General features: G+C 35.7%; 1 protein-coding gene across 4 annotated transcripts in view; it reads left to right on the top strand.

Annotated features, from left to right (window-relative positions):
* RFX3 (regulatory factor X3) overlaps window positions 1-14,785 on the top strand; it is a 351,181-nt gene extending 336,396 nt beyond the window's left edge. For 3 of the 4 annotated variants that reach the window (XM_060199778.1, XM_060199779.1, XM_060199780.1), the window contains 3 exons: window positions 2,529-2,591; window positions 3,559-3,601; window positions 7,762-14,785. In XM_060199778.1, the coding sequence (XP_060055761.1) occupies window positions 2,529-2,591; window positions 3,559-3,601; window positions 7,762-8,000 (345 nt within the window). In that variant the 3' untranslated portion in view covers window positions 8,001-14,785. The remainder of the gene's footprint in view (window positions 1-2,528; window positions 2,592-3,558; window positions 3,602-7,761) is intronic. The other variant, XM_007525730.2, reaches the window with a different exon arrangement.
* The last annotated feature ends 1,155 nt before the right edge of the window (window positions 14,786-15,940 follow it).

The raw sequence follows: 15,940 nt of genomic DNA, 5'->3' as shown, positions 1-15,940 counted from the left end.
AGAAAAGTTAGAAAGCAGTAACTGTTGTCCTATTTTTAATGTTGAATTTTTTGTGAGCCTCTTTTTTTTTTTTTTCAGTTTCTTCATCCAGATTATCACCTCTTTACTGTTTGTTGTTTATGCTGAGGAAGTTTTCATCTGTCCCCTGTATACAATCATATCTGCCTTGTGCCCATCCTTCCCTGCCATCATTTGTACCCTTCCTTCCTGCTATTCAACCTGCTACCGGGGCAGAGGGTAGATGGCGTAATGGTTATGGAAAGATACTCTTGTGCCTGAGGCTCCAAAGTCCCAGGTTCAATCCCCCCGCACCACCATTAGCCAGAGCTGAGCAGTGCTCTGGTAAAAAAAAAAAAAAAAAAAAAAATCAAAAAACAAAACAAAACAAAATCAACCTGCTACCTACTCCGAAAAGCCCTGTGGTTAACTTCCCTCTTCTAACAACCCTGTGCTTCTAAAACCTACTTCAAGGGTTCCTGGGTGGAGGTAGATAGTGTAGTGGTTATGCAAAGAGACTCTCATGCCTGAGGCTCTGAAGTCCCAGGTTCAATCCCCTGCACCACCATAAACCAGAGCTGAGCAGTGCTCTGGTGTTTCTCTGTGTCTTTCTCTCTCTGTATCTCTCTCAAAAATAAAAAATAAATAAATACAAGGGTTCCTACTTTGCCTCATTTTACAGCTAAAGGAAATGCACTTCATAACATAAGCACCTTCTAATAACTCTGTACAAAGAGAATATTTTCAGCCCCCTCTGACTGAAACTGACTATTACAGAGTTGAGCACAGAATAAGCTCTCAAATATTTGACTAATACATGAACAGACCAAATTTTCCCAATCTCTCTCTATATATGGAAGTAATGTCTTCAATGATCACACATCTTTCCTCACATGTAGAATACATGTAGAAATATTTACTTACAGCTGTGTATCAGAATCTTACATCTTATTTACAAGGTTTATTTATTCTACTCTGTTTTGCTGTACATGAGACACAGTTGAGGATGTCAACTGAGTATTTTTTTAAATTAATTTATTTTATTTTAGTGAGAGAGAGAAAGAGACAGGCCAACCAGAGTACTACTCAGCTCTAGTTTATGGTGGTGCTGGGGATTGAACCTGGGACCTCTGAGCCTTAGGCTTTAAAGTCTTTTGCAGAACAATTATGCTGTCTCCCCAGCCCAGTTCTAATATTTTGAACAGAGCACAAAGCATGGCCACAAGCAAACAGTACTTAGTGTGTATGCAAATGGTGTTTTGTTTATTTGGGGAAGTGCAATAATACTACCACTAAGATTTCATTTGTTTTACTTTGGCTTTCAGAGTTCTGAAAAATCACAGGAACTAGTTCAGAATAAGCAGAAACTTTGTGAGGAAAATCTGTACTAAGAAAGTTAACATTGTTATTTTGCTCACTTTTTAATGACTCACAGAGAGAGGGAGAGGGAGAGAAAATAAAAACTAGAACCCTGCTTGGGCATGTCTTATGCCGGGTCTCAACGAAGGACTTCTGGCCAGGATGTTGGGCGAGATACTACATACAGAACCCCCACTCCCAGGCCACTGTTGGCAACAGAAGCAGTCCTTCGGTATTTTCTTGAAGTGACATTTCAGATGTCTCCAGAGTTTCTAGCCACCTTGTGTGGTAATTGTTGAACACCGCATTGATAATAACTTAGCCTCACACAACTTTAAGAATTTTTCCCAAACCATTCATTGTAAATTGATGGAAGCATATTTACAGCCATCAATGCCAACTTGTTTCCAGAATTGGATCTTAAGTCTCATTAAATAGTCACTTAAAAGAGAAAAATCATACCATGTCTTGTCAGTTAGACATTTTCTGTTGATAGTTATAATATGTGCAGATAAAGATAGGTTTTTAAAGTTCCATTGTGGTTTTCTTGTTGGTGTTGTTTCAGTGACAGTGTTTAACTCAAGAAACCCTACAAATTTAAATTCTGACTCATGTTATCTATAACAACTTGAAAATAACAGTTCAGCATTTATGATTTTATGTTTGTCACTCATTAGGATATAATGAAGTGGGACAGTCTTTCAAACAGACACACTATGAGTTATGTATCCAGGACACCTTTGTCTCTTTCAAAGCAGCCACCTTAGGAAGATACATATTTGTCCTGGTAAAACTGCCATGGCTCAATATGTTGTAGAATGGCTGGATTTTAAATGTCTCCAGGCTGCTGAGAAATGATAATAAAGACTGAAATAGCACAACATGTCTGATCCCTAAATTGTGGCAAAGAATTGGATTTTATTGGGTTGTTGGAAAAGTCGTGACACATTTTCCTGTTTCCCTATGCTGTCTGGAGGAAATAATTGGATCAAGATAGGCTTTCTTGAGCAATACACTAACTCATGAAACTGTCAAAGAGAAAGTCCAGTGCCTTGGACCTTGAAATATATGTATAAACTCCCCAGGTAGCAACTATGAAGCATAATACATGTTTAGGTTTAAAAAAATAATGTGTGTGTTTGCAAAATAAGATCAGTTTTATTACTTTATAGACATACCTTGTAGATGAAAAATATACTCCTATCATGGAACTCTTTATAAGCAAACTTCCGAATGTAAGTAGAATTTCCATCTCACCCTTTCTAAGCCTGTTGAGAAATCTGAATTTCTAATAATGACTTAATATGAATCTTTAGCTTTGAAAAAAAATGTAATGATTATCATTTAAAAATGGATATGTTTAGGTTTCAGTTTACCTTGTCTGATTAGTTTGTTACTGCTACTGTTATTTTTAAAGTAGTGTGTCCATCTTTATTCACCTCCGACTCTCAAAGTGCTTTTTCTCTGTAAAATTATCAACAAACTTTGAACCAAGATAAAATATAAGCTGGAGGCTATTAATTATTCCATATGGTCTTAAGATCTTTTGTTGTTGTTGTCTGTAAGAGTAATGCTAAGAACAGCTTTCATTTTAAAAAGTGAGACCTCATTATTTTCATAAATAAGAATATCAAATTACAAGAAGAAAAATTTCAGATTAAAGATTTTGTAAATGTACTTGTGTCTTTGGGGCTGCTATTATCCTTTTTCATTTCTACTGATAAAGGCTTGGAAGATACAGTTGAGCCAAGTTGGCTGGTCTTGTTTCTCTAGTGTAGCTTCTACATGGACTTTTGGGCTATGTCCAGGGAAGTGTCCAGTGCTGAGCTGATGTGCCCTGCTTCCTCAGAGCTATTGAAATTTCCCACCACGTCCATCTTCATCTAGACCATCAGGTCCCTATTTATTCACTATTATAACATGAAATAATAATTTTTTAAAGTAAAATGAAACATGGAAGGCAGAGTAAATTGTTACCCTTTTGCAAAGTGACTAAGACAGCTAAATTGTGACATCATTTAAGCTGTTCGGATTCGACAAGTTTGATTGGAAAATTATGTGACCTACTTAGGTAGAGACCAAAATGGTCCCTGGCTTACAGTTTTGAAAAGTCATAATGTGGTGTTTTTATCCCAGACTGATAGATTATTATTTTATCCTGCTTGGTACTAACTGTTGCACAAATGACTGTTGTTTTTACAGTTTGGTGATTTAAATGCTGTGTCTCCAGGAAATCTAGATAAAGGTAAGAACTGAAAATAATGTACATTTTTACTGATTCTGATTTTTTTTTCTGGAGAAATGCTCTTAGTATGTATCTACAGCACTCTTATTTTGTGGAAATGATGTCAAATTTTAGATGAATATGACAGTTATTTCTTTTGGAATCCTTCATTATTTCTCCATTCCCTATGCCTACTTTATGTGAGATATGTTAGTTGCAATAATTTAATAGCAATGCAGTTACAGACTCATTTTGACTTTCTCCAGAAGTTCATTTCAAATACCAAAAGGTTACTTGTGACTAACTCCAGAGTCTTTAAAAAAAAAAAAAAAAGGAAAATTGTGCCAAATATTTTCATTTGAAACACTCAAAAGAAAGATCCCTCAGCCTGTTTGTACCACCTGCTCACACTTTTCACTGGAAAAAGAGCTAAGTAAAAAGAATGAAGTTTTCTGTAAAAGCAAGATCAGTAATGGTATGAACTAAAAGGATAACATGTAAACTTCTGAAATATTAATGTCACCATTACTGCCACTCTACTATAACAATATATGTTCCTTTCTTTTTTTTTTAATTTTTATTTGTAAAATGGAAATATTGACAAGACCATAGGCTAAGAGGGGTACATTTCCACACAGTGCCCACCTCCAGAGCTCCATTTCCGGTCCTCTCCCTTGATAGCTTCCCTATTCTTTTTTTTTTTTTCCCAAGTAAGAAGTGTATTGTTCAACCTTCATAGTTTAGGTGTATTTCTTTATTTTTGTTGTTTATTTCTTTTTTTATTTTTATTTATAAAAAGGAAACAGTGACAAAAACCATAGAGTAAGAGGGGTACAACTCCACATAATTCCCACTACCGAAACTCCATATCCCATCCCCTCCCCTTATAGCTTTCCTATTCTCTCCCTCTGGGAGTATGGACCCAGGGTTATTATGGGGTGCAGAAGGTGGAAGGTCTGGCTTCTGTAATTGCTTCCCCAATGAACATGGGTGTTGATAGGTCCATCCATACTACCAGCCTGTCTCTTTTTTTCCCTAGTGGGGTGGGGCTCTGGGAAAGTGGAGCTCCAGGACACATTGGTGGGTTTGATTGCCCAGGGAAGTCCCGTTGGCATCATGGTAGTATCTGGAACCTGGTGACTGAAAGAAGAATTAACATATAAAGCCATACAAATTGTTGACCAATCATGAACCCAAAGGCTGGAATAGTGCAGATGAAGATTTGGGAGTGTCTGTTTTGTAGATAGCTAGTAGGCCTATTTTAGTTATATTCCAAAGGGCCCATGACTATACCAGTTTTTTTGTTTGTTTGTTTGTTTGTTTGTTTTGTTCTGTTTTTTCTGAGCCTGACATACGATATGCAGGTGGATCCAAGTTACTGTCTTGGGCGATGATGTCATGGCTGGAAAAAGGGCTAGAAAGCTGGATCAAGGAAGATAGTAGCTCCCAAATATGGGAAAGGTATATAAATATTGTTGACTGTAAACCCTATCAATTTGATCTGATCTGGGGCCCATATTCAGATTAGGAGCCTGTGTAACCTCTAGGGTAGGGATCAGGGGAGGCAGGGCTCCAAGACACATGGTGGGGTCGTCTGTCCAGGAAAGTCCCTTTGATATCATAGTATCATCTGGAACCTGATGGGTGAAAAAAAGTTAAGATATAAAGCCAAACAAATTGTTGACTAATTATAAGCCTAAAGGCTGGAATATTGTAGATGAATATTTGGGGTCTCCACTTTGGAAAAAGCTAGTAGGTATATTTTAGGTATATTCCAAGGGCCCCATGACTTTACTAGTTTTAGCCTGTGTCTGACATCTGACATGTAGGTGGGCCCAGGTTATTGTCTGGAGAGATGATAATATATGTTTCTAAAAACTCATGATCTCTAAAACTGCACAATAAGAATAGAACTCGAGGGAAAATGAGGTTGAAGTAGAGTACAGATGAACAACAACAATCTTGATAAGAATGCTAAAACATTTTTTTAAAGTGTAGAACTATAAATAGCCAAACATGACAGAAAATATAGACTGGGCCAAGGAAAAAAACATAGTGGCTGTTCAAAGCACTGTCATGTCTGAGGCTTTTGGACTCGAGTTCAATTCTGGGTACCAACATAAATCAGAGCTGAGAAGTGCTGGTTTTCTTTTTTTGTTGTGTTTTGTTTTTTAAACAGATTAATCTAAAAAAAGAAAATATAGGCCTTTCTAGGAACAAAATGATGGGGCTAGCTTGCTGTTTTAAGGAACTGAGTTCTGCAGACAAGAATGAAGTGCACAGCAATTGAGCAGAACTACACAACTAGTCCTTTCGAACTGAGCTTGAGTTAGTGGTGAAATGGAGTCATGGGGAAGGACTCATGAAATCTGCATAAGAGAGACAAAACTGTTCTGCATAGCAGCCTGGTTGAGGGCACTTGGTGTTCAGCCTATTTGTCTCTATGGTGGTAGAAAACTTGTGTATGCTAGCGAATGTCATTATTTATTACCATCACTCCCACATAAACACCCCGTCCCCCAATCTCTGCCAGTTCTGCAAGCATTTTATTAATATGCATAATAGTAAAGGAAAGGTAGGAAATGGCAGCTTCAATATATTGTTGCTGCATATATATATATATGAATGATAGAATCAGCCAACTAGCACTCAGTGAAGTAAGCTACTGATAAGATAAACCTGCAAATTCAGAGCAAGAAAGGTGGCATTTGAAGCCCAAGTGCAACATAAAAGCAATCTGCTATACTCAGGGGTATTTCATCCCTGGTGCTGAGAGGCAGGAAGAGGATTACTACATGGCCAAATACTGAGTGGCACCTAATTTCTTTGTGAAGTGCTAAACATTCTGAAGTATACTCTGGTAGCAACAGATTTTATATTCTTTGTATTGAATGTCCATATCCTTGGGTGGGTTTCTAGGAAATATCTTTGATTCATCCCAGGAACAAAAATGTACATGGAGTTGGATTAATTTGCCCTCAGGAACTTGAGTGAGAGTCTGTGGATTGTTCTCCAGCACCCACAATCCTGGCATCTACAAATAGACCTAGAGGTAGATGGTCTGCAAAACACTCTTACCCCAACCCCAAAATTAAGTCCATCATTATGTACCAGGACCTAAAAATTCCTCTTACCCCTCACCTCCTGCCCCCCACAAGCCCTCTTCCTGACTTCCTCCCCCAGAGTCCTTTGCTTTTGTGCAATAAGCCCCGTCAGTCCAAGTTTTACGTTGTGTTTCCCCTTCTGTTCTTGTTTCTTAAGTTGTGCCCATGAGGGAGATCACTTCTGTTACCTCAGGTACAGAAAGATAATGGAGAGGGAGTCAGGAAACAGGGTGACTTGTCCTGTCCTTATTATCAGGATTGACCTTGTGTGATCTTACTCACCCACAGAACAGGGGCCATCAATATCTATATCTACCTCTATGTCTGTCTATCTGTCGACACCAAAAATGGTATAATTGTGCAGACTTTGAGCCCCAGTGACAACTCTGGTAGCAAATAAAAAAAAGAATCCTATGTTTTAAATTTCTATCATTGGGGATTTAACAATGGTTTATAATTCTAAGACTTTAGTGGCATATTTTCATAGCCACACATGGTATGTATAAAGACATCATATTCATCACCAAAGTGCCCCCCCTCCTGATAACCACCATGTAGATTCAACACTTCTTAGAAAGAGTTAAATATAATCTGACTAAAAAAATAATAATAATAATCTTACTAAGAAATACCTACTAGATCTATGCATGATTTCATAAAATATCTAACTCTGTTTACACAAGTCATTATAGTAAGTCAAAAAAATCTAACAAAGTTTTATTTTATTGATAGGTAAGGTATTTTGCATGATCATATGCATATCCTTTTTGACTAAACAAAACATATTAAAGGTAAAGTAAAATGTTTTCTAAGGCAGAAGTGTATTCCCCAGTATTCATAAATTTACTACTCATGAATAGCTATTCTCTACACTCTTCTGAGGAGAATCCTACATAGTAGTAAAGCTGTATATGAGCTGACTCTATATCTATCTCTATGTCTCTCTCTCTCTCCCTCCCTCCCTCCCACTTTCTCCCTCCCCCACCTTTCTGTTTGAAACTATATTTCCAAAGCACACACTGATCACGGTTTTCACTTGCCTTCTGGTAATAGTCATGGTATGGTTTCTTTGTGCAGATGAAGGCAGTGAAGTGGAAAGTGAAATGGATGAAGAACTTGATGACTCCTCAGAACCCCAAGCCAAAAGAGAGAAAACCGAGTTGAACCAGGCATTCCCCGTGGGCTGCATGCAGCCTGTCTTGGAGAACAGCGTGCAGCCAAGCCTCCTGAATCCCATCCACAGTGAGCACATCGTTACAAGTACTCAGACTATCAGGCAGTGCAGCGCAACAGGAAATACGTACACTGCAGTCTAGAGAATATTAAAGCATATTTTTCCAGCTAACATTAACCCTGTTGATAATGGGCTTAAGTTGAAAATTTAATAAGCCTGAAGGTCGACTGTTGTCAAATTCTATCTGTGCTGAACATTTCCTTTTTGGAGTTGTGAAATGGAATGGGTGTATGTATTTTGCCAGTCAGTCCCCCACTCCTTTTTTTTTAACGTAAAAAATTATTTGTCTTTTAATGATGAGTTTTCCCCCCTCCCCCTTAGTTTCAGGTGTCAAGAAGGATTTTTACAACACTTGATGTCTTTGTTTTCTTATGATGAAAAAGTAATTTACATTTTTGTAGCTTAAAATATTTTATTGTTGAGTGTTAGTCTTGGTGTATGATTTCATGTGTAAGTTTTTAATTAGATGCACTTCTGTGAAATATCAAAAGAAATGAATTTTCTTTGATTTACACTGGAGGCATGCCCAGTTGGCAGCAGATGCATCAAATTTGCTTTTGAAAGGTGCTTTTCATTGGACAGAACCACAAGACACTATTTTGATAACATTTTGGAGTATGGAGAGAGAATACAGAGCCTTTTTATTATAGTGCTAGAGGGTTGGGGAGGTCATCTATTTTTCTCTGAAGAAAAATTGGGCTGTGCATTTATCAGTTCAGTGTAAATGACAAAACTGCAAGAGATTATGCTAATATGTACATATTTTGTGTACATAATTATTAAACCACGTTAATGCAAGCTTCCGTTAAATATTGAACTTTAACTGTTATCTGCATACCAATTCCTCTGTTTAAAGACTACTGATTCTGTACTTGGGACCACTGCACAGATGCATTCTGCTGTTGAGTGGGGCTGTTATAGTTAGATATTGAAGCTGAAAAAAAAAATGACTTGACTTTTTTTTAAGTGTACATGCTACTTATGCTGAGCTGGAGATACAGGAAACCATTCCATTTGGATGACTTTCTTTTATTCCAGGTCATTTTCCTAATAGTAGTTCAATGTGCTGCTATTATAAAAAAAAAATTATAGAATGCAAGGAATGTAGCAACCTGCATATCATTATTTCCTTCAAAAATATTTACTGGTTTCTAAAGTATGTGGATTTAAATTTTAAACAGAACCTGAAGGCAGTGTAACTGGCACACCATGCTGTTGCTTATCCCCAATTCTGTAGGATTGGATAGGTGGCTGGATGGACCAGTGCCATTGAAGAATGTACATCAGGGATCATCGTACCTCGGCGATTACATGGTGCCTTAAAACAGAACTGAAGCTAAGGTTTAGTAAGGCTTATTTTGTTCATGAGAATTCTTCTTCAATCCACTTGACAAGGTTTGCTTGTCATTTTCAGATTCCCCAAGTAAGGACAGGTGACATGTTCTTCAAAGGAAATTTAGGGACATCAAAGCAAAACAGAATGACAAAAAATAATAATAATAATCACTCTTTGAGTGACCGTGAACCTTTTTAATTTTTTTTTCCTTAGAGTTGAGTATTACTTGATTACAAATTGAATTGCTTAAGGGTGTAGAGTAACAAACTAGTTTTAATTACCAACTTGTTACATAAAATCATGTATGTTTTAGGCCATTCTTATCGAGCTGTAGTTTAAGAAAGCTAACAAAATTAGCAGGTATTTAATTGAAGTGCATCTTTTCAGTCTGCATGTTTGTCTGTGTGTCTCACTGTCTGTGTGTCCACAGGCATACACAAGTGCCTGTGGCCACGAGTCAGCTACAAAGTCAGAAGGTGAGATCCTAGAGTGGATGCACCATCCTCTTTCTAATTTGCATGAAAAGTCAAGGTTCTTTTAAGCACTCAAATTATTAACAAAAAAAAAAGTAGGCACATTCTCATATTTAAATAGGTATAACAAAAAAAACTAATCAAAACAAATACATAAAGCCAAAAATAGGGAAAGCACAAAATGATACAGATTATTAATAAGGCCTATATTAAACTTAAGATGTTTTTATCTTTCCAGTTTTAGGGGGATAGGGGGTGGGGGGTTGGTAAGAGGAGGGTGAGCCAACCTGTAAAGTTAAAAATACCAAATGGCTTATCGGGTAATATATATTTCAACTGCTATTGCTCGATTGCCTTAGACTATTCAAATAACTAAGGTCAACAAAGTTTCTTAAGCAAACTTCTAAGTGTTTTAGATGTAATTTTTTAATCAATTCAAATATTATATTATACAACACAGTCATATATGTAAAAGTCTTCACTGGCTTCCTAGCATCACCTTCATCTAAATAGCATTTAAGTGATCATCCATTCCCCCTTTATCTTTCCCAAAAAAGCAGTTAACTTGCACCATCACACAAAAGGCAAAATTTTAAATAATAACACCCTAAGCTGCAAAGACTATTTTGTGTACTTCTTTGTGCATTAGGAAACATTTACAGGTAAAGTTTAAATGGGGTGAAAAAGAAAAACACTCTGTATTTCAAGTCTCCTTTCTAAATCTTTTTGCTCTCCTGTATCCCTCTCCCAGTCCCCAGAACTATACTGTGTCTGTGTTAGGCCCAGATGTATTTACTGGTTTCATATTGTTTTATTCAATGATTTTATGTATATTTAGTCAAAGTTTCCTTTAATTTAGTGTTTGGATATATGTGTATGATTAGAAGAATCTGATAATGAGTAAATTTTTATTGATGGAAGTTAGGTATTGGGGGCCCTCTGGGATTCAACATTTCTTCCAGTTGTTTATGGTTTGGTTCTAAATTAGAACAGATTGGACATGAATGAATATTATACTCCATCTTGACTCACTAAAAATATCTTTTGTAAAAAATTAGAAGTAGTTCTTTGATACTGGTAGAGATGGTTCTGATATCAATGATCCATGCTACTTCCAGTTATTTGTAGTCTACAGTAAGATGTACTTGTATGCGCGCGCGCACACACACACACACACACACACACACACTATGTGTGTCATATACAGTCACACATATCCATCTTTGGTGATTTTGAAAGCTCTTAAGATATATTAGATTAAAACAATCATACTGAAGCAAATAGAGTTATCACATTCAGTGCATTTGTTGAATGTTTTCTAAATATTACATACTAAAACTCAACAGAGTGGATGTCTTGATAGGTACACATTTTAAGGACTTATGTGCATTGACATTGTTATCAAACACTAGTCATGAAAAATAGCTACAAAGACCAAATGCTACACTTGTAATGAGGGAAACTAAAAGGAAGATTATTTTTAAGTTTTGGGGGGGGGTATCCCACATAATATGATTGAGTGTAATGAGATCTTCAAATATTCTTTGAGAGTCATGCCCAAGAGACTTCCATTCATGAAGCCAGTTAACAATAGGGTGAAATGGGTGAACCACCTCTTCAGGACACAGGGCCCAATTTAATTTTTTTTCTTTGGATATCAAGTTGCTGGTCACTTTTCAGGATTTTCATCCAAACTATGTTTGGACTGACTGTATAAGTCTTACTGCCTTTTCAGAAATCTGCTTTTCTTTTTGTGCTTTTTCTTGTACTGTATAGCACGGTTCATGCACCTCTCTCTAGATGGTGTACTTTAAAAACAAAAGTAAGTTTTAGAAAATGGTTTTAACACTGCATACCTAAAATTATTAGTGTGCAACATTGACTGCCTTTGATTTGTAGTAGATGAGTGAAAATGAATATGTTCTTATAGAATGCTGTCAAAGTCATTCAGGAATGAGTACAGTTTCATTACTGTAATCATGAACCTTTTTACATGAGTGCACTTCCTAGAAGTGTTAAACGTGATGCATTTTCAAGTTTTTAAAAATTCCTCAGATGATATATTTGAAATGTCTAAAATAATGCTGTGCTTGAAACATTAGTGTAAAAGGAAAAAAAAAAAAAACGTGTGTCACTGTGATGTTGGTCCTCCTTATGTGGACACGAGTAGAAAGTGAAAAACTCTGGCAAGTCACCTTTGTATACAGTTAGAGGCAGTGGTTATAGACTAAATTGACCTCCTCCCACAAATTCTTGGCAAACAAAAGCTACTATCAACAAAGTTAAAATCAGAAATTTTGATTTGTGTGGATCACATGAGAACATGGGGGAGACAGGTTGACATGCAGTGCTATTAAAGATTGGGCTTGTCACAGGGTCAGACCAACCTTCATAAATATGATTAGAACAAGTTAACTAATGAATCCTTGTACTTCTGCAAGTTTGGTGATTTAAAAAAAAAAAACTGGAATAGAAGCATTAATTCAGCGCTTAGTTCTAGTATTAGAAGAGCCCTTTGATGTATTGCCTTGTATTAACCCTTTGAGCATTGTAAGATATACAATGGGGGACAAAAGCCTTTCAGATCATTTATTTAGACTTAGTCCGGTAAAAATATACTCTATATCCAAATGTATAATTATACTGTTTTTTTTAAGGGGGTGGGGGGAAAGGAAGAGAAAGTGTTTCCAAGCTGAACACTTGCATTTTATATACAACTCTTAATTTTCTTCAAGAGGGCTTGATATATTTATTCCCAAATATTCACTGCCATCTAAGTAAGTGTACTGTTTACAGAAAAAGAAAAAAAACACAACTTTTCTAGCATCATGACACTAGAAAAGAAAGACATATAACATGGGTCTGTAGACCTATGTCACAACTGATCCCTGCACATTGAAAGTACCTACATTGCCTTTAAAAGGTATGATAAAGAAAGGGTTACATTTCTTTTTTTCTTTCTTTTCTTTCTTTCTTTTTTTTTGCTTTGTCCAAAACAAAATAAAAGATCTCATGTATCCAGCTTTAGAAAGGATCGTCGTCATAAGTGAAGCCTTAGGCATAAATGAGTTCAGGTGATTAAAGAAAAGCTGAACTCTTGGGGGGCAATGAGACCTTGGAGTTAAATCCTGTAAATTGCTGTTTGGAAATTCCAGAGAGGGCATAATCTTAATCTATGCTCTAAAACCTTGGGACTTTGTCAAAGTAAAAAGAGAGAGAGATTTATATATATACATATATATATATATATACATATATATATAGGTAGAATGGAGAGCAAAGCACTTGATTTTAAGCTCATCTGTCAGGAGATGCTATGTGGCTGCTTCTGATATTTAAAAATGTCAGTCTGCTTACACAGTTGCTGACTTTGTTCAAGGAACGCTCCCCATGTTCTGGACCTTACTTGTCCCCTGTGTGATAGAACATGAGACCAGCATACTCTGCAGATGTGCTTGCACTGCCTGAGCTAGGCACCACTAAGAGTGTACCCCACTCTAATGTCTGGTGAATAGACATCCATAACATAGTGCAAGTTTGTCATAACGTTGCTTTTTTTTTAAGGCAGTTTAGGAAGTCAAACCATTGCAAATTACTCATGTGTTAACATGCAATACTCAAAGGGTTTTAATTTAACTCTCTTCTTTTGAATTCTTCATGATGATTTACTGTAAATGCTTCTCAGTTTGCATGCCTTGATCATTGCTGCTAGTGATTTTATGTGCCAGTAGACCTGAGTTTAGTTTACCAATTTTACTTAAATAGTAAAAGCCACTTACAAAGTGACTGCCTAGGATTTTTTTTTTTTTCATTTGAAGTAATTGGTAATGTGTCTTACTTTGGGGAAAAAAAAAGTGTTTTGTCAATCTTTTCTAATTTGGTTCTTTTTTCCCTCTTTTTTTTAAAAATAAATTATGATGTTGGGATTGGAAGCCCTGAGTAATGAAATCTTTGGTAAGAATTGTTTATGTAGCTCAACAATGAGGACAACAAATCTTTGTCAGAAGAATTATGATTCTGGGGAGGAAAGAGAAAATGAAAACTCCCATTGACTGTTGATAACCAAGTAAATTTCTTCTTCAATGAATTAATAGTTTTGAACAAATGATTGCCTTGTTTTCACCTGCTAAACACAATTTTAAATGACTTGATAAAGGAGGATTGAATTTTATTCATTTAAAAAGCATCTTTTGTACCAAAGCAAATTTTTTTCTCTACTCATCTCCATCATCAATTGGGACCTATGGTGGTGACCAATGCGTTGGTTACAGAAACTTTAAGTGAGTGCCTTGAGAAAACTTGGAAATTTGTGCCTGGGGTGGTAAACTTTTAATTAGGTTAATTGTAGTGCTTACCAATCAGTAATTCTACTATCACTCAGGGCTTTCGTACCTTCTAGGTAAAAAACTTCTTTCATTGTGTTTTTTTAAGATACTGTATTTTTTTTTAAGTGCCATCATTTAAATTTCACTTAGTAAGTGGCAGATTACATTATTCAGTCCCACAAGCACAGAAACATAGTAACACTAGGAGATATTTGAGCATTTATTTTACAATCGACTGAATATATTATGTAAATGAGGTAAGCAACTTTTGTAGAGATTGTATGTGTGAGATAATGTAATGTTCTTTTCCAGTTTTTGGACTACAGTTGAATAAACTTTTTAATTATTTAAAAACATCTTTACCGAATAACATGTGATGGTTTTTTGTATAATGTATTTGATTTTGTAAATACGTATTTCCTGATGTGATTTTTGTGAGAAATGCTAAATCTTTTAGTATATCATGTCCTCTCAAAATTGGCAGGAGCTAAATAATAGTTTGTGGGCAATTTGTATTGTGTACTGTACAATAACTGGGGAACTTTTATAATTATAAAAATATATATTAACTTTTAGTGTGTTGTTTAAACAAATGACTGGAACATACTAAAGATATTAGTAGGATTTTTCTGAATATTTCAGACTTGAACTCAGGCTAGCTTTCTTGTGTTTTTCAAAACAAAATGGTGTCTTGTCTTTTAAAATCAATAAATTTGTTTCCTTGTTACAAATACATGTGAAATGGTTTGATTTTTCTCCCCTCACATCATTGCCAGTGAGCTTATATCACCTCATCTAGAGAATTGTCTCTGCCATTCACTAGCCTAGACAAAATTAAATTGTTTTCCCTTTTTGTGTCAAATGAAATTTGCAATATTTACACATGAGCAGTACAAAAAGAGAAAACAAAATTATAAGCCCAGCAGGGTACAAATATTACCCTTGAAGAAAATTAGTGATTGAATGCTGTTTAATTTCAGAAACTGTCAACGTTTCCATTGTAAATCCAGAATTTCAGATGTTCATAAAGTGCTTGTTTTATGTTTTTTTTTCATTTATACTTACCCACCCGTCTTGCTTAGATTGAAATAGCTTATTAAAAATAATTTTAATGCACTTAAAAAGATACTCTAATCCCAATTATCTTCTTCCTTGGGTTTTTAATTGCATACAACAAAATTTACCCTTTTTAGCATACATTTCTTTGAGTTCTGACAAACAGTCAAGTTTAAAACAATTTTACCTTGCAGACATCTTATTCTAAAACCATCAGTATGAAGGGCTTCTCCTGGAATATAATCCAGTAACAATAGAAATGTCCCAAATGTTATTTAATAACAAAATGGAAGGGTGGTAGAAGCTAATACTAAGCCAGAAAGAAAATGAGTGAACCTTACTAATTTAGGCTTTTTTTTTTTTCGTTCCCCTTCCTGGGAGATATTTAATACTTTTTGTACAGAAAAAAAAAAAAAAGTTCTCTGTTTTACCTATTTTTTTATGTTGTTTCTCTTGGAAATCTAAAAATTTTCAAATATATCCTGAATTTTCTCTAGTTACTTCTTAATACAAGGTTCTACCCCACCATATATTGAGAAGTGATTTTTTGTGTCTCCTGTTACTATATATATATATATATATATATATATATATATATATATATATATATATATATTAAATTTTTTAAATTATCTTTATTGAATAGAAACAGACCAAAATTGAGAGGGTTGGGGGAGACAGAAAAGGAGATAGACACCTGCAGCAGTGCTTCACCAATCGCAAAGCTTTCCTCCTGCAAGGGGAGGGGGGTAAACCTGGCCCTTAGGCACTATAACATGTGCGCTCAACCAGGTGCGCCACCACCCGGCCCCTATATGTATTTGTTTCTACT

The sequence above is a fragment of the Erinaceus europaeus genome, chromosome 10 (assembly GCF_950295315.1).
Source record: "Erinaceus europaeus chromosome 10, mEriEur2.1, whole genome shotgun sequence".
In the NCBI taxonomy this organism is placed as follows: Eukaryota; Metazoa; Chordata; class Mammalia; order Eulipotyphla; family Erinaceidae; genus Erinaceus; species Erinaceus europaeus.
The sequence above is the reverse complement of the archived record's forward strand: the minus strand, read 5'-3'. Positions and strand labels throughout refer to the sequence as shown.